Raw genomic sequence first — 25,392 nt, forward strand, 5'->3', positions numbered from 1 at the left:
GAGAGAGAGAGAGAGAGAGAGAGAGAGAGAGAGAGAGAGAGGAGAGAGAAATTGTGTGAGAGAGAGAAGCCAGGGGAAGGAGAGGTTTGGAAGTAGAGAGCGAGAGAATGGGCTTTGTTATATTTTGGTCTGGCGGTGTTTGGTGAGATGAGCGAGGCTGTAGCGGCACTGAGTTGACTATCAGCGGATTAGGACACATTCAGAGAGCCTTCAATTTGCCACTCTCAGCTACACAACACAGTGGGACCGGCCTATTCCTGGATACAGTCATGGGAGAAGAAACCCCAGAGGCAAAAAAAGAAATATTTATTAATTTCTCTTCAACCTAAATGTTTTGACGATGGAGAGAACTAGACATACAGACTCCCTCCTCACAATGACTCTGGAGGGTGACTCTGGAGGGTGACTCATCCCCCCAGAATAAGATTCAGGGGGACGCATGCAAGACATGCTTGTATGTCAAAAGTTTTTTTCCCTTAATCTCAATGTTTCAAAACACTCCTGTCGAAACAATTAAACGATCGGTGCGAAAATGCTTTTTTAGAAAAAACAATAAAAAAAAATGCCCATGAGTGTGTTTTGTGTTTCAGGCAGCTGTACATTGGCGCTTCACGCACATGCAAACACACTCGCGTCGCATTCACGCAGACACGCACGCTTACACACCGGCCCCGGAATGTCATCATCTCAGTCAAGCGTTCAAAATCTGATTTAGGGCCCTTTAGAAAAGCGATCCGAAAAGAGAGCTTTGGTGGAACGCGAGGAGATGGAATCGAGACTTATTTTATTCATTTTCCCAACTCCCCCGCAGAATGTCATTGAAGCAAAGTCACTGAGTCCGCTTGGTACAGGGGATTAGAATATAACAGCATGCTTATATTTCCCTTTGCTTCCTCTTGCAACACAAACAGCAGCGGAAATGAGTTTACATTGGGCCAGAACGTGATGTCATTTTTTTTTTTTTAGGCACACAGGTTACCTCTAGTGGATTCAGATCACTGGAGCTACATTTTGGTTTAGACTGTCTGAAAATATTAGGCTGTTCATACCTTATATTTATAAACTTTCTCATGATATTTACTGACATTTGGTTGCATTTATGTTATGCATCTTATGAAATCCATCGTAGAAGCGGCAGACAGACCAGTTTCTCCACTGACAGTAGCCTCGATAGACCAGAATGCAATGCAGCCACAAGACAGATTGCATGTTGAGTAAAGGGTGTGACTCTCACCCTAAAACTCTCACTACTGCTATCACATTCGCTCTCCCCATCTACATTGATAACCCACAGCTGCCCCCAGAGACCTGCCTGTTCTCTGGGGGCTGTCGAAAGGCATTCTGGGAAATGTAGAAAATCACTAACTGAAGTAGAAGTAGATGAGGCAGGTTGAAGGAAAGTGGGTGGGCCTACACCAAAAAAGTAAATGACAACGCTTCTCTACTCTCGTACTACACTGTAAGAGTATCTGACGGTGGATTTTTCCTTTAATTCTCTATTGTTCATTAATATTATTGTTACAATTATTATTGCATTATTGTAAATACTGGGTTAGAGTGGTTTCCTGATAGCACTTTACAATGTAGTTTTGAAAAATGCTTTGTAAATATTCCTACTGGTAGTATTGCTAGTAGTAGCAATATTGATGGAGACAGAAAAAAGCGCCAGAGAGAAAGAGACAGATTGAATGCAGTTTGTGTTTGTGAATAAATATTTCCCCCACATCCTCTGTTCCGAGAGACGTTGTCAGGGATTAAAACTCCTCCACATCAGAGAGCGCTCACACACTAATCATTTTCGCTGTGGAAGATTTAAGTCCCTTCTCCAGCCTGTCACTTATAATTTGAATGTCAACTGTCACACATGCCCATTTGTGGAGCGTTGTCCCCCCTAAATCGCATTTAAAAACGTACTTTTTAAAATACTACAGTATTTTGCGGGAACACCGTGACGCGCGTGGATTAATTAAATCGCAGAAAAAGGCATTAGTTCCCTGAAGTACACACGAGGAGAGAAAAAGATGTGTATTTGACTACAGCTGGAATGTATTTGTAAATTAAACAGTTGGCATCTCTCAGGGAGGAAGTATTTCCATGGTGATAATGTCCGTTGCTTAGCAATCTCCGCTGGCTTTCTTTTTTACATAAGAAGTAAAATCCTCCAGATTAGTCGGTTTGGCAAAGGGCCTGCGTTGGCTCTTTGTCACTGTTTCACCATCCTTTGTTTAATCAGGCATTTTCCATTGAGATAGGAATCGCTGTGACAAAGTAGGAAAGATAAGCGTGAGTAATGATCATCTTAAGTCACAGCCAACATTTTAAGCCAGTGCATACTCATACACACACAAGGGCCTCTTGAATTAGTTTGTGTAACACACACACGGATGCATCTTTGTGCTTCTATCCTTATGAGGACCTTCCATTGACTGTATTTGTTCCCTAACCCTTAACCCTAATCTTAACACTCTCCACTACATACCTAGCTGTAACCCTCTTATCTATAAAACCAAGCCCTAATCCTAAACTAACTCCTTATAGAATTGAAGACCGGCAATTCCTCACTTTATCCTCATCTTTCTATCCTTCTGAGGACATTCGATGCTCATAAAAACTACAACACACACACACACACACAGTTTCACAGCCTGCGTTCTCACTCCGCCTCCAGCGAGGTCGTCCTCTCCAACATCGACGTGGGCATCGCGGGCATCTGGGAGTGCCTGGTGACCAGTTCCCGTGGCAACAGGTCTCGGCAGATGGAGATTGTCGTGCTGGAGACGTCAGCGCCGTACTGCGCCGCCGACAGAGTCACCAACAACAAGGGGGACTTCAGGTGAGTCGCCTCCCAGCGGTCACCAGGTGATGGGGTGGGGGGGTGAGGGGAGTCAAACGGCCTCACATGCTGCATCCACGTGAAATGTTAAGCTTTAAGTATGTCGGTGACTTTGAACCAAGAGGGCTCAGCAGCAAGATTAATAGCATTTAAAGAGTATTCATTGCATGCAGAAATCTTATAGTCGCTTATCTGAATGCGGCTCGTTGTCGGAAACCGCCTCCGGAAAAGAAAACAAAGGCGGATGTAAATGAAAAGCTCGTCTTTTGAATCGGACTAGTTTTGCGATATGTTTACCAGCCGTCCCCAGGGTGTTAGGACACACTGTGTGGCATGTCAATCCACCTCATATCAGCCAGCGGCTTTCAAAGTGGGGTCCTAAAGGGAAATGAGGAATAGTTTCATTCCACTATAATTTCATTCACTAGAAATTATCCCAATTAGAGAATGTATAAGAACGACTACTCTAATCATAGGTTTCAGTCTCACCGCTATTATCTCTCCACATACTGTACAGTCTAGACAATTCATACATTCTTTCTTTCTTTAGTATGTGATATGAAAATGTCTGAGAACCCCCTGATACAAAAATGGCCACTGTATGTAGTCCAGCTTTATTGCGGTACTATAACAAAATTGGAGTGAACTAGCCTGGCATTTCACATAAAGGGGGAAAAGTTAGCCGCTGAAAGGCACCGACAGGCGCCCGCACCTCCACCTCCACCTCCACCCCCACCCCCGCCACATTTCTCCTTGTCCTCTGTCTATCTGGGCACCTTGAAGTCTTGTAGTTGCACCCCCCACTCCTACCTTCACGTCCCCAGTGGGTATGTTGTTGTCGTGTACGCTCCATTGTAGCCGCTGTACTTTTCACAGCCCACATCCAGCGCGGCGAGCAGAGAGCCTTTTGCTTCTGCCGGAGCCCCGACGTAATGGGCTGGAAAATGAGACCCCTTTTTTGTTGGGGCGGGGGGGGGGGGAGTGAAATTAGTGCCATTTATTACTAAGTAGCCACCGCTGTAACAACGTGGGGAGAGAGAGAGAGAGAGAGAGAGAGAGAGAGAGGGAGAGAGAGAGGGAAAGGGGGATGGGGTGGGGCGGAGGGGAAGGCAGGTCCCTACCCTCAGAACAGATTACCAGCCCTCCTCTGAGTGTGGCGCTCCTTTATTTTCATTTAGGTAAAGTCAGAATGTCGCCAATAAGCGTCACTTAGGCTACTTTTCTGCAGCAGGATTTTGACTTTGCCTTAAGGTGAAAATCAAAGTTGCGTGTTTTCCCTCTGATCTTAACGGTTCGATCGATACGTGCGAACTCGAGCAGCTCTTTCCTAAGGCTGCAGAACCAGAGAAATAAGACTTTAATCTACAGTGTCACCGAGTAACGAAAACCTGGAGCCCCTTTATTGTCAGTGAATTGGAGGCTAATGTGGTGGAATATAGTTGTTTGGTTGAGCTTTTACATTCAAATGAGCTTTATTTTATTGAACCACTAAGAGGCATCAACCAGAAAATGAAGTGTGTCCATTTCCCTGTAAAATGACTCTGGCTGCTGTCACAGTGTCCACAAGGTGGTCAGTAGAGCAGCTCCAGGATCTGCCTGTTAATGACACCATCGAGAAAGTCTTCACTTCTGCGTCTCCATCACTTCTCTAGGTCATAGATAACACTCATTTCTTCTTTTAGGGTTAATTTTCTGAAGAGTTTCTAACTTGAATCTGAAATATTGATACTTGAATTCTCTGCACCTGCCACTGTGATTCTCCTCACGCTGAAACACTCCAAGAAAAAGTTGTTGTTTGACTGTGCACATGTAAGGCGGAATGACGCTAAAGTTGAAGTGAATTAAACTGAAAGTCTAAGTGATCAATAAAATACCCCAATGTTCCATAATCAGATGCCAAAACCTGTCAGTCATCTGAGAAATGATCAGCGGTAGCCATAAAGGAAATGAAGAATATGCAAAGCAATAAATTCCTAATTACAGTGAGAGTAAAATTGCCATCTGGTGCACAGAGTGTAAATTCCAAAATTCTTAAACTCCCCATGAAATGACTTTTACCTCCTGGAAAACAGTGCATCTCTGATAGTGACCTCATGCTGCACTAGTAGGCGTAAATAAAAATTTCAACCATCACATACAGTATTTTTGAACTATTCAGCCCTTCTGCCCCTCCCATCAAATGAAACTGCCTTTCTATTCCAATCAATTTCTATTCTAATCAAGGAAGCAAAGATGGCGTTTCATGGGCTCTTTAAAGTCAGCTCACCAAAGTTAATTTGGAGATGTTTCTTGTGGCAGGTGGCCCAAGACCCTAGCCGGCATCCTGGCCTTCCTGCCCTGCGCCCCCGCCACCTTCGGCTCGGCCCCCCACCCCTCCGGCGGCGCGCCTCACCACCCCAGCAAGAGGGAGAAGAAGGCGTGGCGCCGCTGCGACCGGGCGGGCCGCTGGGCCGAGGAGGACTACACTCAGTGCCCGTACGCCAGCGAGCTGACCCGCGTGCTGCATGAGCTCACCCAGGTATACATCCGCATGGAGAACTAGTGCCGAGTGGAGAGTCTCATCCAAACCACGCATTTTGTGAATTGGCTCTAAACAACTGTCTTGTAATTTTGTTAGCTTGCCATGTTGACTTTTACATATTTGTCTGCCTCTTCAGACTGTAATATGCTAAGATGTAATATGTTTTTATTGCTAAGATGCATAAACATCCCTAGTGATTTAGCTATAGCCTGCAGGTATCTGTGGATGTGTGCATGTATGATTTTACATATGCATGCTACAAACTGACTTATGAAGCTGGTTTTACTCTGCATAACTCAAGGGAGTCCTTCATTAAAGCTTTTTAATCAGATTCAGTCGCCTACATGCAATACATGAAATAATATTAGAGCAATTTATTGGTGTTTTGTCATAGCAATTTCATGTACTGTATACTGTATATGTCTGTTGATAGGAAAATATGATGATGGTCTGTGTGATCATCCTCTCCTTGCTGCATATTTTCCTTGTTATTCCAGATAACCATTAATACCACCAATGCTCAGCCTTTGGGCCAGCAGTTAGTGGCCTTCACCAGCAGGGCGGCGCACTTCACTGACGTCATGGACGTCATCTTTGTCACGCACCTGGTGGAGAGACTGACGAGGCTGGTGGAGCAACGCAGAGATGTGAGAGCACACACACACACACACACAGCACACATACACACTCTCAACAGCCAATATACTCCATAATGTGTCTGACCTCTCATTCCCAATTCCAGGAACAATAAAATCAAGAAAGCCAAACTGTTTCCCTTGGATGGGCTGTTTATAGTGCAGTCATAGGCTAGTCTGTTTGACTCCAGCTTCAAATACTAGACTCCGACTGCTATTTTCCCCAAATTTCACCGCCATAGCAATCTGCTAACATGCAATTTAGGGGGGGACTGCACATATTGTTAGCTGCTATTCCCGTTCTGACATTATTTATGCATGTGCTCGTTTTCCGAAAGCAATGATTTGCTGTTGCCTTAAGCAGGACGAGGGCAAGAAAACACTCCCGAGCTTCAGCAGGGAAAAAAAGGGGGTTGACTCGCTCAGCTTAAATGGAGCTAACGACGGGTTCTCAGGAGCTTAAACTGAGTAGGTGAGGAGGAAACTTCAGCCAATAGCAGAGGCTGCCCAAAAAACAGACACGGCAATGCGCTGCCGTTCTGGCTTCGAGCCTCCAATCGATTCCAGACAGCTTAACGTTTCACCTCGTACTCTTTCCTCTTGCTTATGGTGATGATGGACCTGAATGACAATTATGGTTATGAAGATCCATCTGTTTTTGGGCCAAGCTAGATTTTACCCAAAGTGAACTTACCTTCTGTCTGTGGCCGGAGGCGATCGGAGGGGTTTTACGTCATGCAGAAGGTCAGGGTGTGTGAGGGGGAAGGGTGTTCAAGTCAGTGAAGAGCTGTCATTTGTCTGATCGCTCATCGCAGGTCACTGGAGAGGTGATATTACTAGAAGATACTAGAAGTTTTATCCAGTTGGGACCACCCTCATTCACCCATTAAAGAGCAGTCAAATGATGCAACAATGAAAAGTAGGTGTAAATAGCGAACTGCCATCCCAAGGAAGCGATTATGCCCCATTGGAACTGCTAATCTAAATTAAATCTCCCCATAATGAATGAAGCCACCATTGCCTCCCTCATAATTCTGACTGGAGATTATAAATGTGGCTGTTGTTGCGCGTATGATTGATGTTCATGATGAGTCTGCGCGTGTGTGTGTGTGGGCCGTGTACGTACGTATGATCACTTGTGTGTGTCTCCACAGCTGGGGGACTATATATCAGATATAGCCAGTAACATGATGCTGGTGGAGGAGCATATCCTGTGGATGGCCCAGAATGAGGCCAGGGCGTGCACCCGCATCGTCCAGTGCGTGGAGCGCATCGCCGACCTGGCGCTGACCGGAGACAACCAGGTCATATCCAAGGTATGGCTTCGACTCGCACACACTCGCTCGCCGACACACTCAATCTGGGCAAAGGTGGGTTATCTGACTCAAATGTCCTATAGCTCTACCTTTCTTCTCGCGGCTTAGAATAATGGGAAGTTAATTTGGCCCCAGCAGATAGCTCGACTGAGGCATGAGAAAGATAAATGGCTTCCTTTCTTTGTTTCCCCTCGCTTCCGTCTATTTTTTCCCCCCCTCGCCGCAGTCACTCGGGATAAAAGCACCCGCTAAATGACTAATATGAAAATGACTAATATAAAAATCTAGAATGTACGTCTCTCTTCCGCCACCCGCCAAACCTCCCTTCCCCTCTCTCTCTCTCCTCACCCTCCCGCCTCTCTCCCCAGGTGTCCGCCAACATCGCGCTGGAGGCCTTTCTGATCCGGCCGGCGAACTTTCTCGGGCTGTCCTGCACGGCGCTCCAGCAGCCCCCCTCGGCGCCCCCTGACAGCCACTCCCACAGTGACAAGGACATGAGCAGGGAGCGGGATGGCGTGGGGGACTCGTTGCTCAACTTCAAATGCCACACTGTCAACGGCAGCGGCTCGCCGGCCAGTCATCTCAGCAAGGTATGGCGCGGGTTAATAAATGGCGTGAAACTTTGTAAAAAAAAAAAATGTGCCTTGCCATTCGTTTGCTTAGCTCTGTGTGTGTCTGTGTGTTTGGGGGGGGGGGGGGGAATCTACCGGAACCTGCCTTAAGGTCTCTGGTAAATGTTGTCCTCTGAATGGCTCTCTTTCTCTCCCCCTCCCCCTGCGAGTGTTTTTTTGAAAGGCCACACACTTTTTGTTGTTTTTCGACACTTTGTTAAAGCGCAGGGGATGAGAGGAGAGAGAGAGAGAATATGGGCTGAAAGAACAGAGGAGGAGGAAGAGGAAAGCAGCCGAGAGAGAGAGAGAAATAAAAAGTGAGAAATGGGCGAACGACTTGGAACAACGAAGCTCGTAGCTCTTGGGCGCAATAAACCGCATTCTCCGACACCGCGCGGTTGAAGAGTGTGTGAGGAGCATTACGGTCTGCCCTTAAGCCCGTTGTTGTCTATTTGTCCCGGCGAGATGACACCTTGTTTGGGTGCGTTGGCATGCCGTAGATCAGCCCGTGATAGGTGGGGCTGCACAGGGAGCAGAGGGCTGCGAACGGGGCGGTAATTTGGGAGTCAGTGAATGTAGGCCACTCCCCTGTGATGGATACGGCGGCCTTGTGTCCCTGTCACTTTAAGTCAGCCGCGGCCCCACCGAGGCTCCGGTTGTGGCCCTCCCAAATGACAAATACCGCGTCGACAGACAAGGGGCACTCTGCATATGCAGACGGCAGGAAAAACATTCAACTCCCCTGGCATTGAAGTGGCATAGTTCTGCAATATTTTAACAGTTTGTACCCTCTAGCTATTCGGTCCGCGCGAGTGTGTCTGCGTGCGTGTGTGTGTATACCGTCTGTACTTGTTAGTGTGTATCAGCGAGAGTGTGTGTGTACGGGTGTGTGTTTGTCTGTCTGTCAGTGTCTGCATTTCGTCTCCCTCATCTTTTTCCTCTCTGGTGAGACGGTGTCAAGTCGCTGTGGTTCGTCAGCAATTACAGCACTTAGCCAGGTTCTAGCTCCAGGCTGTGTGTATGCGTGTGTGTATGTGTGTATGTGTGTGTGTGTGGGTGTGTATTACCGGGAGCTGAGCTGAGTCAACTGTATCAGAGAGTCACTGCAGTCCCCCAGTATCTAGAGGGGGGAAAAAAAATGCCACACAACAAATTTGCTCAAGATCACCTCTTGATGAGCTCCAGATGGACTTTGTCAAATTAGGAGGCAAACTTAGGAGGAAAACATTTCTTTCAATTAGCACGCTGAGAACACATCTCTGCGCGGCACTTCATGGTTTTGACAGACTTCCCTGCACTCGCAAATTGAGTCCAAGAAAAGAGAGGGTGTTGATTTCCCTCTGCTAAGGCCAAGTAGTTGGGCACAACCCCAAGCCTTGGCACTCCCTGTCCTCAAGTGTGCACACTTGACAGCACCAAACTCCATGCAGTATGTTGGATTTGGCTTTTCACAGACAGTAAATATGAGAGGATGGCTTGGTGCGCTGTGTACTGGAAAACATCTGATAATTGCCTGATTCTCAAGTAATACTGTTTCTCTAATAGTAGCCAAGGCGAGCTTCATATTAACGCAAGTCAACTCCTGTCTTGCTTCTTCATTGTATTGAATTCTGTATTCTGCTTGCAAAGTTGTTATGGGTCTTAATGATGAAATATGTGACATAAATTAAATATTTCACAATGCAACTTTTTACCATATGGTGGTTTTAATTAGTTATGGCATCTCACTGTGCAGATAAAATAAAAGCCATTTTCCAAAAATAGCCTGTTTCTAACTGTACGTTTAGATGGGAAACATGGTCAAATTGCACCTTGCTTTACTCACATGAGTTTGACTTAAAATGATAATAATAAGCACGCAAAATTGGTGTGACAACATGCAAGCACTTGTCATGACATCGCTTGACACAACAGAAAGCAGCCAGAGCGATTGCCACAGCCGTTAATGATTAGTGGATTTGGTTGACACCTTTCTTGACTTCTCTTTTTAATATTTGCTGTTGTGTCATAGAGCTCAGGGAAACAGCACACCGCCAAAATGAGCTTGTCGTCTATTTTGGAAATAAATGTACAGGCACCTGGATGGAGTCCTGCTTGAAGCTGATTCACTTTTGCTTTACTGCGTCAGGTAGATTTCTTGCTCAAGTTGAACATTTTTACCTGGAGCGAACACCTCTTCACTTCTGTTTACGCCGCATAGGGCAAAGTTGCATCCATCTCACTCAATTTGCCTCCTTGCATTGACTTTGCATGTATTTGTGCCACCTCTAATTATGTTATATCTTTAGGTAGGGTAACAAATGCCCATTGTGGTATTTGAAGCATGTAAGCAAATGGGCTATTAATAGTGTATTTACATCATGTTATGCAAAATCATCATGTGGTGTTTTCCTTCTTTAGATGACCAATCATGTTATAGCATGATGATATGTCAAATCACCTGTATAAAGCAATGCTACTGTGTTTTTAGTTACATGCCAAAGACAGTGATGGTGATTATTACTGTATCACTGGTTAGCAGGCATGGAGAAATCACATTAGTAGTAGGGCTGCTGAACATTTGGATGAGGCTAAAGCCATTTCTCCCTTCAGTTAATCTTTATTTAACAAGGCATGTTGACTAAGAACAGTGCAGTACATGATGCAAATGAAGTTCCCCATTTACAGCAATAGTCTGGGGGAGTGCATGCAGGGGGAGGGAGGGCTACACACATTCAATTTCAATTAGATTCAAATGGCGTTTTATTAGCGTGGCAAAATGCATTTACATTGCCAAAGCATGTGGAACACACTATACACATAAACGCATATAACCTATCTTACTAAGCAGTCAGGTGTGAACAGATTCTGCACAACTCAGTAAACTTGCGGTAACAGTTGACTGAAAGCGCTATTATGCTGCATTTTTTGGCATTTCACCAAGGAGGTATGGTCATTTTTGGGCTGTGGATCTTGCTTTAGAATTCTATTTGCGTTATCTTTAGGAAGAAATTTTCTCTTGAACGGTTTTCGGGGGCATGAGGTGAGCAAGTGTAATTCTGTTTCCACCTCATTTAATGTGCAGAATGAACATAGCCTGTCCTCCCTGGGCGATTCTCACACACGCACACACACACGCACACACACACACACACACATACCTAAGAGCACCAACAGTGGTGGGGTGGGGAGTAGTGCCTTGCTCAAACTGTCCCCCTACAGTGTCTTCCTCTCTCTCTCTCTTTCTCTCTCTCCCTCTCTCTCTCTCTCTCTCTTTCTCTCTCTCTTTCTCTCTCTCCCTCTCTCTCTCTCTCTTTCTCTCTCTCTTTCTCTCTCTCTTTCTCTCTCTCTCTCTCAGGGCATATGGGAAAGGCCTCGGCAATTACTGACAATCTGGGAAAGTCTCACAGGCCCTTTACTTTGGCGACAGATGCTCTGGCACCCTCTGAAAAACACACATACACACACACACACACACACACACACACACACACACTGCACACTCACACACAGACACATACACACACCGCACACAAAGGCCTCTGATTTCACATCCAGTACCATAATCAGGTTATTCTATCATTTTTCCACTTTTTAAACGTTACTTCTCCTGTTCTTGTGTCCCTTTATGATGTTGTTTATATTGCTTCTATTATCTTTTTCATGACCCAGAACTGCTTTTAATATGTCTGTAAAACACTTTGTTGCATGGAATGTGCTATAGAGATAAAAGTTGATTTTATTCAAATAGCCCAGGTCCTGTGGGGGGAGTATCTGGCTGCAGTGTGCTCTGTAGTGGATGTTGCTCTGAGTTTCACATATAGAAAAGCAAGAAAGCCTTGTTCAGTGCCAAGATGGCTTTTAGGCCAGTAGCTTCTGTGGCATGAATCACCCCAGCGGACAGGACACCAGTCCATCACCACTGTTTACCAACAGTCCATCTCTCCAGAGAGGCATCACATCCCATTCTTTTAAGTCTCTGGTATGAATCAGCTGGGGATCGACAGTATCTTGACGGATTCTCTAACCGCTGGGCCGCGGATCTGCAATGGGTTTCCTGAAGTAGTTCTCATTTCATCAGTGTTTCCCGAAATCCCCATCGTAACTTAAGTAGTACGTGAAATCTCTCGTTCTTTTCGCGCACTAGTCATGAAATTTCAAGTATCTCTTTGCAGTAGCTATGAAGGAAAAATCCTACACTGCAGACAGAGGCTGCTGTCTCACCTAACCTATTAATATAAATAAGCTGCGCTCCACAAACGCTCCACAAACGCATTAGAGGCATTTGCTGTTGTACCCCAATCCTTATTGTGAAAATAAATAAATAAATAATGCTACCTCTTTCACCAATGTATTTGTTATTAGGTTACACCAAATTCGAGCATATGCCGTAGTCTACATTAATACCCCACGCTGAGCAAGGCATGAGGTTCAGTGATGTTGGAGTAGGTGCAATTTGCTGACATAAATTAATAATAATCAATTTGAATTCCATATTGCACATTAAAAGTCAATTGAGTGATGCACCATTTGGCTCATGCTGCACACAGCAGTAGGCTGCATTATCATAAGGAATAAGCTTAGACTTTTCTGTGCCCCTTGGACTAGGTGATAAATGGAATCAAATTGCAATATATCTTACGTGTGCATTTAAATAGTAGGCACGTTCAAAATCGACATGCGACAAGATAAAAGTGCAATGCTATAGGCTATAACCTATGTCTGATTGATGATGAATTGATGATTAATTCGACTTGTTATGCTTTCGGCTCATGAAATTGATGATTCCTTTAATCGATCTGTTATGCCTTACGCCATGGGATTCTTAAAGTTGATCTTCAATTAGTATGAAATTTTCAGTAACTTTCTGTAAACTGTGTCTGAAGTATAGTTTTCAAGATCATTTACTATCAGGAAACTCAACCCTGGTCGGTACCAATGGAAAGGAAAGCCATTGAGGAGTTGGTCCCATTGCTTTATGGCTATATCATACTGTCCCAGTTCAGATTGTTCCCTAACATGTGACACAAATCTGTTGTTTTCTAATCAGCGTGAACAGCATCAACAACATCAGAGTGAACAGCTGCATGGAATCAATTTTTTTCCAATTCCAGTGTGTTCCACATGGATATGTGGTACAAACTCGGATCCCGAGGCATGCAACCTACATGCAACTTGTATTTGAATGCTCAAATTGGAGTGTCAGTAAGGCCTACATACATCATTCATCTGAGACAATTTTCATAATTTTGGCGCCCGCGGCAGCTTGGCTGGGGCAGCGTTAGCATGGAGGACAACAAGAGACAACAATGGAAAGAAACCCAAATTACAGACTTAATTGGTACTTGGGGAGACTCCTCAGCTCAGTCAAAACCTGAAGGCTCATACTGAAACCAAAATGTGTTGAAACAAGAAGCCTAGGTACAAAAACAGGTGGGACGTCTTTTGTTATTGTTACTCTGTGCACACTTTTCGACATCGCTTTCAGTTCATATTGCTATCGGATATGGGTTACATATTAGAATAGATAAGAACAGTCACCCAAACATCTAATATAAAATCAGATATGAGCAGCAATTCAGAATTGAGCATGAAGGCCTGCAGTGTGAACGCAGCCATCTTTCCTCCCAGCAGGAAGATGGCGTCTGTGTCCAGAGTGTGAGTTTGCAGTGAGAAAATCCATTCTGTTTTTCAGGAGTGCAGAAACAAACGCACACAATGCACACACACGCACACACACACACACTCCCCTATGACTCATCAGTCAGCCCTGTTCAGTTTACCAGCGCCCTATGAAGGTTGCAATAGACACACAGCGCCGCAGCTTGTTATCGAGGGAAAGAGATACTAAAAAGATACAAACCGGGTACGCAGTCATCAGCCGCTCATCGATTCCTGTCCAAAATGCGCTTTTTTAGACCGGCGGTGAAGCAAACCTAAACAGATACATTTTTTATTTTTTGTTGTTAGCCATGCTGACATATTTTCAACGTCAGCAGATTGTAAAATGGTAAGAATTAATAAGTTTTGATGCTAGCAGGCATAAACAGAGACACTCCCGGATGCTCTATATGTTGGCCCATCTGTACTCTCTGAAGAACATCACTACGCTTCCCTCCTCTCCCGGCTCCCTGCAGTCACTCTTTAAAATTGCATACAAGCCCCTCTAAGCCATTCTGTTTCTTATTCTACAATATTCTCACTCTTGCAGCTTATGGGAGGAAATGGCTTGCATGCGATATTGAGAGAAATGGTTTCATTCCCCATTGACTTTGCTAACAGGAGACCGCTGCCAATGTCTCATTAAGAGGAGCAGCGGCACACAAACTTTTTGAGTGTTCTAAGAAGGGGTTTTAATAGCGATTAATAGGATAGGCTGCTAAAACCCCTCAGGCTTCCTCACAAACTAAGGCTCTTTTTCCAGTCTGTTCTCTCCATCCCAGTGTAGCTGACTGACTGACTGGCTGACCGAGCTCCTCTCTGTCTCGTTCTGGCAGAGGCTCAGCACCGTTTAGAGCTGTTCCGGGTCCAACTGGACTAAGACACACAGCATATGGCCCCGCTGTGCCGACACCTTGCCAAAAAGTGGCATAATAAAACGCAGCCTTACAACATCAGCGGCTTACATAATGCGCCCTGTGGCAAATACGTGAAAAAGTATTCACCTGCTGATTGATCTCCTCCATTTTCGCACATTGCTCACATCGAATTCGGTCAAATCTCTTTGTGACTCGTTACAGAGGGAGTCTGAAAGAAAATAATGACTCCGGAGTTTGGTGCTTCTCTCATTTGTTTTGGGAAGAAAAAGATGACAGTGCAGTGCACTTTTTCTTCCTAGTTTTACCATGGACATTAATGAAGAAATTGGACAGGAAAAAAAAAACTGCTGAAAAATGCGGCCACTGTGCTTCCACGTATTTTTAATGGAGAAAGGGTGATTTATTTTCCTTTGAAAACCCCAGGATCTGGAATACCATCCATAAGTGACAAAGGTATTCCACACTGTGCCGCAGACTTCTGAGGCAGAGTACGTCCTGTGACCTGAAAGCCCATTGAGATGTACTGATGGAACCTGCTGTACTGTAAGAGGAACCTGTGTGCTGACAACTTCACTCTGGAAAAGGCCAAATTCTGTCCGAAAATAGTGTTAACCAAAGTATTCAAATGGCTGGCCCTGATTATCCCTTTAATTAGGCTGAGGTAGCTAGGCAGGGCGATTACTTTTTCTTGCACAAGCAATTGAAAGAAGCACCAAACTGTTTTCTCTCAGATTCTCATTAGAAATTCTAATTTAAAAATGGGGCGAATACGTTCTCGCAAAACCGTATGTGTGTCGAGTAACACACACCCGCACATTAATACTAGTACATGTGTTGCCTACAGTCTGTACATGTATGTAGACACACACACAGCCACACTCGGGTTGATACCAGGTCTCAGACAAAATTCCCATCCAACACATATAGTTTCAAATGCCTGCTTAGTACCTAATTGGCAGGGATAGCACTGAAATAGCTGGTACTTTGGTTATTGAACTTTTTCAAAGAGTCACTGTCAAAGAAGGCACGCTCCCTTCCCTCTTCCACCCCTCGACTCCGCACACAGCTTTGACACTCACTTCAAATAGACTGTTTAAAAGCTGAATATCAGGTGCAACACATATACATACATATATACATATATATACACCGCGTCCTCCACCAAATAATGTTTTTTTGTCAATGCCTACCCATTTGAATGCGCGCACAGATTCCTGCATCTCGAGCAGCTATTGGCACAGATAAGCATTGTGACGGACTTCTTAACACACTCAAAGCATACTGGTGTCCTTGAGATGAAACACATCGGTTCGTTTGAAGTTTTAAGGTGGGATGTTGTTTTCAAAGTCTGCTTATCGTAAGACTTAAAAATGAGTGATATGTACTTTCGTAGCTAGTTGGTGTGTTTTCAGGCGATTGAAAACATTCACACTACGCTGCAATCATTTTATTGGTTGTTAAAAGCGTATTTGAAATGGACTTACATGGTTCTTGATCTGCTGTTTTCACATAACTTACTGACATACATCAGCCACTGACCCACTGGAATTTAGCTGACATATTTTGAATACAGTAGTTTGTGTTATATGATGAGAAATGCTTCACCTGTTTGTTTCAGATTCACAAGAGAAGCAAATCTGCAATTAAACCGTGTTTTTGCAAAAGTGTTTCCTTCAAAGTCTTTTCACAATCGAGCCCAATCACTATGTCTCTGCCAGCTGACCTTTAGTTGATATCACATTACTTAATACCACAGTGTCACTTTGTTTTGAACAGATTCGGAACTAATTATCCCTAAATTACAGAAGCATATGGCATCTTATCCCATTTCCCAAGTCAGCGGGCATTATCCTTGAACTGAACTGCACAGTATATGGTACACTGAAGATGACGGTTTGGGACAATATTTACCAGTTTAGATCTCCCTCTTCCTTGTCATTGACAGGTAATTAGTGGGAGCCTTTAGGCTGAACGGGTGGAGTATTCCCACCTCCCTCTCTCTTCAGATAGCCTTTCTCTGCTCCACAGAGCTCTACTGCTCTTTAATTACACCGCCCGGCTGTGTGTGTGCGTGTGGGTGTGTGTTTGTGTTTGTGTTTTTTTTGGGCGGGGTGTAAGTGTATGCGTTTGTGCATTTCGGTGTGAGGGTATGTGTGTGTGTGTGTCTGTGTGTGTGCGTGAGCGTGTGTGTGTGCATGTCAGCCACCCTGCAGGTTAAGAGTCTATCTGGGGACACTGTTGCAGCAGAATAGAGCCGGCGGCTGCAGCACAGTAAACGAATCCTCTATGTCAGCACAGGCATCTGAGACAACCAAATATGACCCAGTTTATCCCAATTCAGTAAACATGGCGCTTTATGAATATGAATGCTAAATGTCTTGATAATTCCCTTCTAATTGGAATATGTTAGGGATGCGTTGCGTACAATTCGCTGATAACCAATGGAGGATTTAAACGACTTAACTTCTACATTAACGGCATAAGAACTGTTCATTAGCACGCTGACCTGCGTCTCAGATTGCGGAAATCATGCGGAGCCCTCCACATTTGACATGCAAACGACTGGAGGTTAATTGTATGGGTGTTGAACTGCAGTTCAGTGTCAAAGTCAAATGGCAGTAGGCATTGACATTTGACGGGCATTAACGTTTTATTAGCTCATGTTGTGCTGCATAATGAATAGTTGGTGAATTGTGCATTTCTGTGTGTGTGCACATGTTTCTTTATGCATGTATGCATGCTTGTGGGTGTGCATCTTTATGTACATATGCATGCTTGCACTGTGGGTGAGAGTAGTCTTTGTGCATACATGCATGCTTGTGTGTGTGTGTGTGTGTGTGTGTGTGCATGGGTGTGAATAATAAGCATTTACAGCTCATATATGTGTGTGTGTGGCTGCATATGCATGCAGATGCATCATGCTCCACAGCGGTGAAGGCATATAGACATTGTACTCTGTCCCTGAGGAATTGCATCTTTTTCTCTGAGTAGCTCTGTGAAACAAACAGGCCTGTGATGCAGCAGTGAGAGGCCTTGAATGCTAAACACACCATGAGAGAGGAAGGCAGAGAGAGAGAGAGAGAGAGAGAGAGAGAGAGAGAGAAAGGGGCGGGAGACAAAAAGGGAACTGGAATTGAGAAAGGATGAGAAAGGATGCGATACAGCGGAGAGTGACAAATAAAGGAGGGGAAGACAAATGAGAGGCAGACAGGTGGACGGCATCAGCCGGGGAGAAAGTGGAGAGTGAGGAGCGAGAGAGAGAGAGAAAGAGAGAGAGAGTGAGACTAGCGGGGAACGAGGCAGAGCGATTCTGAGAGCAAGGAGATTTAGAGAGAAAAATAGCTCTATCGATGGCTGGAGATCAGGAGCCCCTGGAGACTTCTGTCCATTTCCGCTGAATGAGGGACAGAGGAAATTTGCTTCCCTTTGTGGAGGAGTGGAGGAGTGCTGTGTAGTCTTTTCTGCTGGACAGAGTTGCCCCCAACTGAATTCTCGGTCCCGTCCCATCGTTGGGAGGGTCAAGCCCGCCTTGGGAGCACCCGGTCCACTTCTGACCCAAGGGAGCACCTCTTCTCCTCTGTCCAGTTCCCCTGCCACCCCACCCTGCACCCTGCACCCTGCCCTGCCCACTTTGCTTCAGCACACCAGTGAATGCATTTTTTATCCAAACTATGTCTGAATCGTACAGGCTGCTACAGCATTTAATGCTGCGCTTACCAAGCCCCTCTTTTGGCTGTGTTGTCCTATGCAGTCTTTTGCTGCTGCATAATAATGTTTTTTTTTCTGACTCTGCACCATGCTGAAGAAATGAATGGAGGCATTTGCTCAACTCTCACTGTTGTTCTTTTTTTTTTTTTTTTTTTTTTTTTCATACATTTAGCCATGGCCCCATTTTCCCTGTGGTGTGCCAGGCTCTTATCAGGCAAGCTGTACCACATCCTCAGCCAGCTATGTCCTGACAGCTACTGTAGGAAATGACAGCTCTGTCCTGCCCACCGCTTTGGGTAAAATATGCATTTGGAAAATTAGGTCGTTTTCAATTATATATTTTATCTGCATCCCAGCAAAAGCATGTCATACTCATGGAAAATATAGTTACACTTTTCCTTCCCTTCCATCCTTCCCAGCAGGTTTGACAGACAGCTGGCCAAGTTCAGCAACAACCCAAACGAGCACAACATTTTCAAAATGAAGTGAAAATTCATATCAAAACAGCTTATAGGAAACTGGTTTTGAACTCAGTATCACAAAGATATTTCGGTTCTGATTTCCCAAAACGATGCAGGTTGTCTCAACTTTCATTTTGCGCACGTATTTATTTCCAGGTGTGAATGTGTGTCACTGTATGAATTTGAAGCAGGGTTCCACTGGTAAGAACGCACGTATGCTCAGCAAATCATATCTAGATGGAAAAGGTTAGACGGTTAGAATATTCGATTTTATTAGATGAAAAGACACAAGACTGTTGATTCTAGCTGTTCTAATCTGCCGTGTCAACTTTCGCGACAAATCTGCCAACATTTCGCCCCGGCAGTCTGTTAACCGCGCCTCCGGTTCAACACGGCATCGGGTCGCGGCGACTCGGTCACGACTCGGACCTCCTCCTCCAATACAGTCAGATGGCATTCATCTCTGTGGGCCCTCTCATTGGCACATATCTGACCCCTCGCTCCAGCAATAAAGAGGCACCATTTAGCATTGGCATTTTCCAATCTAGACACCGGCGAACCCTCTCTCGCATTTCATATTCGCACAGTCGTCTGATCTCTTGCCCTTTCCGCCTCTCAAACCCACAGTGCACACACACACACACACACACACACGCTGCATACTTGAAATGCTTTATAAATTTAAATTACATAGCGTTCGAGTATTGCAGAGGCTTAAGGACAAGAAGTGTTCAAAATGTAGTTAAACCTCTACTGTGTGAGGTGCCGTCTAGACCATTATTCATACTTAAAAAACTCTCTCCTCACAGACACTGTTGTACCTCTTATACACACTGTTTCACCTACTGTTGTAGCAATAGCAGTTAAAACACACACACACACCCCCTCACTCCCTGTATCAGTCTCTCCCTCCTCTCTCTTTCTGTCCATTTCTCTGGCTCTTTGTTTATGTGGCTAAAAGCAGCGTGGTGAGCCAATTGGCCGAGGCTGCCTCCCATGCCTCCCATGCGCTAGTTAATCTGGCCTGTCCCGCTTTATCTTCCACCTTTGCTTCTGCTCTACAAATCACAGCTCTATTGACTCCCATTTCTCTCCCTCTTTCCCTCCCTCCCCCCCCATGTCCTCCAGTAGGCGTCTCCCCTCCCAGAAGCAGGGAGCAGCTGGGGACTCCGTCGCAGTCCGTCTCCTCTTGTTCTCTGTCTCCTCCCCCCCCCCCCCCCCCTCTTGTTTCTTTCAGTCTGCTACAAGCTGCCTCCCCTCCTCGCCTCCTCCGTCCCTGGCTATGTGGGATAATTAGAGCTAAATTAATAGAGCATTAGGATGCTGTAAGAGCAAGCTGCCCAAGGTCAGGGCTCGTAGCGCGGGACAGGCACGTAAAAAAAACACGCAAGAATAAACAACCGAGAGCGTTGGCATGGAGATGCTGTATGCAGCCTCATGCGGCACACTCCTGCTCTCTCACACGCACAAATATGATCTGAAATGACACAGTGTCCCAGCAAATATTGTGACGTCGAATAGGTGTTGATATGGCAGCCTGCACCAACACTGAAAACCTGTGTAAATACAGCGGCCAAAATGAAAGTTCTGTCCATACCTGCATAGTTTTGGGGTTAGATCTAAATATCTTTCTGATATCAGTCCCAAACAGTTTCCGAAGCTGTTTGGTTTGATGTTGAACTTGGCCGCTATCCTGCATGTAGCTGTGAAACGCTCGCTGGGATGTGTTAAAGATATTTGCCGCTGTTAACATATTTTTTAAAGACATATGGCTGTGTTTTGTAGGGGACAGCACATGCTGGTATTTCAACGCTCTCCTCTTCATCAACACTAACTGTGTGAATGTGAAGTGCTGGAAAACAGCATGCACCCTTTCCTGGATAAATAAAGGCTAAAAAACAAAAAACAAACTACACACACAAATCTAATCAGTCATTTCTCACATCACTCACACCTTTTCAGTGTAAACCCAGCAGATATTCATGTTGAAATCAATCCCTCCTCTCTGCTCCTGTCTCTCTGTCTCTCCTCTAACCCCCCCCCCCCCCCCTCCTCTTTTATCAGTCCCATACACATTGTGTTTTGGGGAAACAGTCTCATCTAATACCCCACGAAAAGGAGAGAAAAGAGGGACTTTTTCTAATTGCTCTGCAGTGTGTTTCGCATGTTGCACCATCTGCGGGCTTCTGCCGCTCCCTCAATTAGAATTCTTAGATTAACGAGATTGGAGTTTTACTGCACTGCCAGTGTTTGCTTAGATGGAATCTGCTGCTAGAGCACCGGCTTTCACAAGTTATAATTACAGTAACACTATGCTGCTTTCTCAACGCCGGGATCTCTCTCTCTGTCTCTCTCTCTCTTTTTTTGTCTGTATATTTCTCTCTAATTATTACCATTTCTCATCTGGAAATAGTAGTTTTCAGCCCCCTCTCTGTTACTGCTGGCTTTAATGTACTGTGAAAATTTGGCGTAGCAGTTACAAGTACTCCCACGGAATTGCATTATTGTGGATTAGCTGAAACAATACAGGTTGCTTATTTTGCTGAAATGTGTGTGTCTCAGACAGGAACAGGAAGAGACAAAACAAACACATGCCCACACACACACACTGACACACACACACACAAACACACAGACTTCAACCCATGTGGTATGCAAGGCCTACAATTTAAGCCTTATTTTAAGCCTTAAAAAGCCTTAAAATGAATTATCTAATGATCTTGGAGCAGAGTCCATTTGTTTACAAGCCCTGGTTCACTTGTAATTTGGCAGTATGAACTAAATACAAAAAATCCACAAAGTAAGTAATATACATCATCTGCTTTACTAAACACAATTAGACTTCATGTTGCTTATCAATTAATTTCCTGTTTTCCCATTTAAAGTTTCAGAACTTTCATCAGCTATGTACAATATGAAATAGGCTTTATTTTGGTTTTTACATGGTTTTTTTTATTTGGTCTTACATTCAATTCCAGATAACATTAAAAAGTCCTAAATTTGTTTTTCTGAACCCTGCAGACACCCTGGCCTAATTGATAGGTGCATCACCTTGTTTTCGTCTTTGGATGCATTTCAGCCCTGCAGCGCCATACAAAATCCTCAGGCTGATGCTGTATTCATAGTAGTAGACTCTTACATGTATTATTTTGTGCTATTACAGCAGAAATGTGGAACCCTGAGTGTTCGTTCACATTCAGTTCTTGAGCTCATAACCACCTCTGCCCACCCACTCATTCTGCAGTCTTTTTCTCCCACTGACTCCTTCACAAACACCCTCTAATCGCTGGAGTTGGATAGGAAATTCACATTACCTCCCCACCCATACAAACTATTGGCCATGGCTATACTGTCAAGTGTCTGTTGTTGTCATTGTAGTTCAGTGTTCAGCAACTATGTGCATCTGGGCAACATAGTATATACAGTATACTGTATGATTGCAGCTGTAGAGGAAAGTGTAACACACATCCAATAGTGCATTGATATTCATATAAGCACCTCATGGTACATTGGACCAATGCACCGCGGGATACTCACCACAATTCCCTCTATAGCTGCAACCATACTATACTGCTATTGCTATAAATATGTAGTCTCTTGTGTATTGTCCATGTATGTCTTGCACTGTGCCTCTGGACTGTGTGTGGAGTCCTGTTTTCCTTGCACCATGTCGGTCATTATGTATTCTGATCCTGATCCTGTCTGATTCTAATGATGGCTGCATTGAAATGGCTGGCATGTTGGCTCTGTTCTGTCTAACAGCTACCTGCTGTAGATGTGGAGCAGGAGTGGACCGCAGTAATTACAATAGAGGAGACTGATCCTGCTCCACAGGCCCGGAATGTTAATGCCATATCAGGCCTGGCACAGAGCAGAGCAAAGTAGAGGAGAGGGGATGAAGGAGTGGGTGGGGGACGGGTGGGGCTTGGGTGGTGGGCCCAGAAAGAGTTCAGTTGTGGGTTGGCAGGCAGTACACAGGGTCCAGATTTTTCTGTGGCCTTGAAATTGTGTTTCTACTGCTTACCACTGCGGGGGTGCAGTGCCAACTAAATCCATTTTAGCATATCATTTAATCCAGTATTGAGTCTCAAACAGCAAATTTTTCTTCAGTTTCAAGATATTGGCATTTGTTTCATAAAAAATCCTGAAACGAGACATGATCATGCATCAGAAACAAGTGTAACTATCTCACCTGACTTTATCTGTTTACTGCACAGAATTGACACATTTGTTTATTAGGCTATCCTCCAAAATCATATTGGGATCATGTAATCATAAATATATCCTGCCAATTAAACGCCCAACCATGGACCCGGCTCACTCTTGTCTTGGTCCAGACTTCATTAATTGGGTCTTGAACACCACCTTGGTGGCAGGTATGATTACTACTTTATTCATGTTCAGTGAAGAGCATAATTTAATTGTTGTCTGTACCACAATATCTGCTAACAATCCAAATCGCATTCAGTGTCAGGCAACAGGCCACTGTGATTAACTTCTTTCTCACTGCTAATTAAAACCAGAATGGCGAGTACTGTAATTACCAAATTACAATAAATACACAGGAATTTGTCTTGGTGACACTGGTGCAGAAACATTACAAGTGAGAGACAAAGTGCAGTTTTACAGCACAGGCGACGCTGCTTTTTATCCCAGTAAATACAGCACAAGCGCAAATGATATTCCCATGCAGGATACACAAGTACACCTGTCCGACTGCACTGTCAGGGAGAGGAAAGGTAGACTACTCTAATTATCCTTGCTGCTGTGAGCTTGTTCTCTCTGTTCATCCCTCTCTCACACTCATTGAAGTGTGTAACCTTTTCCCCAGCTGTGTAATCCAGTGTGGCGCTGCTCTGTGTTCTCCTGGAGAGCATAAGCAACTCGCAGCCCCGCTAATCTATACCGGAGCTCTCGACTCTCTATGCACAGCGCCCGACTCAAATCCTAAGACTAGGGATCATCTGTATGTATCTGCCATCGGCCGGGCTCGTCTTGTTAGCCGACTCCCGCCGCTTCCAGCCACGTCGCCACGCTACTGTCTGGTGACCTGAAGCAGCTGGTTGGTAAGTGTGGAGCCGGTGTTGTTGCAGTGATACACAGGGCATGTAGCTGCACTGGTATGTGACTGGCTGCTGATGGGAGATGCCAGTCGAAAGTTCAGCTGCAGCCAGTTTTTTCCACACTGACAAACAAGGAAACAAGGAGACCGCAGTCAAAAGTGCACCGGGTAGTATTTTGTGTTTCTCAAAATAAAGACCATATTTCGCAGAAACTCTGTTGCTCCTCGTCCCTCCTCCCCCTCCCTGGTATCGCTCCGTTTGTTTTGAAGAGCAAGAAGGAGAAGAGGCCATAACAGCCTGTGATTACAGTGAAGATGCATTCCAACTAGCTAAGGGAAGCTAAAGTGATGTTGAAACTATGCAGTTAGAATAGTGGAACTGGAATAATTTCCTCCAGCAATTGCAAAGTAAAACGGTTCCTGTTTTGTGCCGTAAAGCAATGCAGCAAAAAAATCCATTCTTGTGTGTCTTGTGCTTTTCGCTGTTTGTCCTATATCATTTTGTCTCACAACTGATTGTTGATCAGTTAGATCTAGTCTCTGTAAAGTCCTCTGAGACTTGCTTGTGATAAAAAAGCAAAATAAATAGTAATAAAAAGTTTGTTTAGTAAAATAAACAAACTTGAACTTGAATACAGCATATTTCCCTCCAAATCCAAACTGGTGGCACACAATGAAAAATGCAATGCAAAGGCTGGTAGAGGCTGCCAATCTTCTTGTTTACGGTAATATCTCAAACTTATTATGTGGTCTTTTTTTTTTATGTTAAAATGCTTTTTACGTTTTTGGGGTTTTTTTGCCTGTAGAAAATGAATGAATTTCCAATAAGCGGATTCTTGTGTTGCTTGTGGTGTGCAAGGTTAGGCTAGCTACAGTACTTTTTGATTATTTTCAATTTGTTTGGACTGGGGTTTGGCAGGTGGATGGCTGATCTGTGTGTGTGTGTGTGTGTGTGTGTGTGTGTGTGTGTGTTCGTATGTGTTTGTATGTGTGTCTGCATGGCGGGGGGGGGGGGGGGGGGGGCGGGGGGGGGGGGCACAACTGCTTAAATAATTCATCCCAAAGGTCTAAAGAACAAGGTGTTTCTGCCTGGATTGCAGTACCTTACCTTTCCCATCTGCTCCGACAGAGAGGTGGGCAGACAGTGAGATGTGTTTCTGTCCTGGGCGCTGGACACTGGGCCCTCGATAATTCATGAGGGTTTGATAAGGGACTAAAAGCCTTCTCTTACCCAGACAAAAAGCAGGTGACAGCGGAGAAGCTGGAAGAGGACCGCAGCCAGAAAGGAGACAGATGGAGAGTGCATCGGGGAGAGAAATGAAGGTAGATGGGGCGAAGGAGGAGAGAGAGAAGGTGAGAGAAATTATGAATGTGGAAGACTGAGAGAAGGAGACGGGGCGAGAGAGGGAGACAGAGATCGACATAAATAAAGCATGAATGAGGGAGAGGGAGAGGGGGAATTTAAAATGTTTTTCCTTGAGAAAGCTCAGGTTGCCCCCCCCCCAGATGCTGTTTGTGCCACCATGGAGCATGTGGCTCAAAATAGTCGACCCCTCAGTCATCCTGCACAATAAACAGGGACCAGCAATGCCTCAACACACTGTCCATTTTTCACCAATGGAAAGAGCCAGATGCTGATTTTTATTATTGTGGATGAAGGAGAAAGAGGTACAGACAGATAGATAGATAGATAGATAGATACACACTCTACACAGAAATCAACGCAC

The 25,392-nt window shown here is 44.7% G+C and overlaps 1 protein-coding gene across 1 annotated transcript in view; it reads left to right on the forward strand.

The window, feature by feature from the left end:
- Window positions 1–25,392, forward strand: part of adgra1b (adhesion G protein-coupled receptor A1b) — a 122,338-nt gene that overhangs the window by 40,511 nt on the left and 56,435 nt on the right. Inside the window, exons 8-12 of the mRNA XM_071910482.2 lie at window positions 2,669–2,833; window positions 5,132–5,351; window positions 5,852–6,001; window positions 7,144–7,305; window positions 7,674–7,895. Of these exons, the coding sequence (XP_071766583.2) occupies window positions 2,669–2,833; window positions 5,132–5,351; window positions 5,852–6,001; window positions 7,144–7,305; window positions 7,674–7,895 (919 nt within the window). The remainder of the gene's footprint in view (window positions 1–2,668; window positions 2,834–5,131; window positions 5,352–5,851; window positions 6,002–7,143; window positions 7,306–7,673; window positions 7,896–25,392) is intronic.

Source organism: Centroberyx gerrardi, chromosome 15 (assembly GCF_048128805.1).
Source record: "Centroberyx gerrardi isolate f3 chromosome 15, fCenGer3.hap1.cur.20231027, whole genome shotgun sequence".
NCBI classification, from domain to species: Eukaryota; Metazoa; Chordata; class Actinopteri; order Beryciformes; family Berycidae; genus Centroberyx; species Centroberyx gerrardi.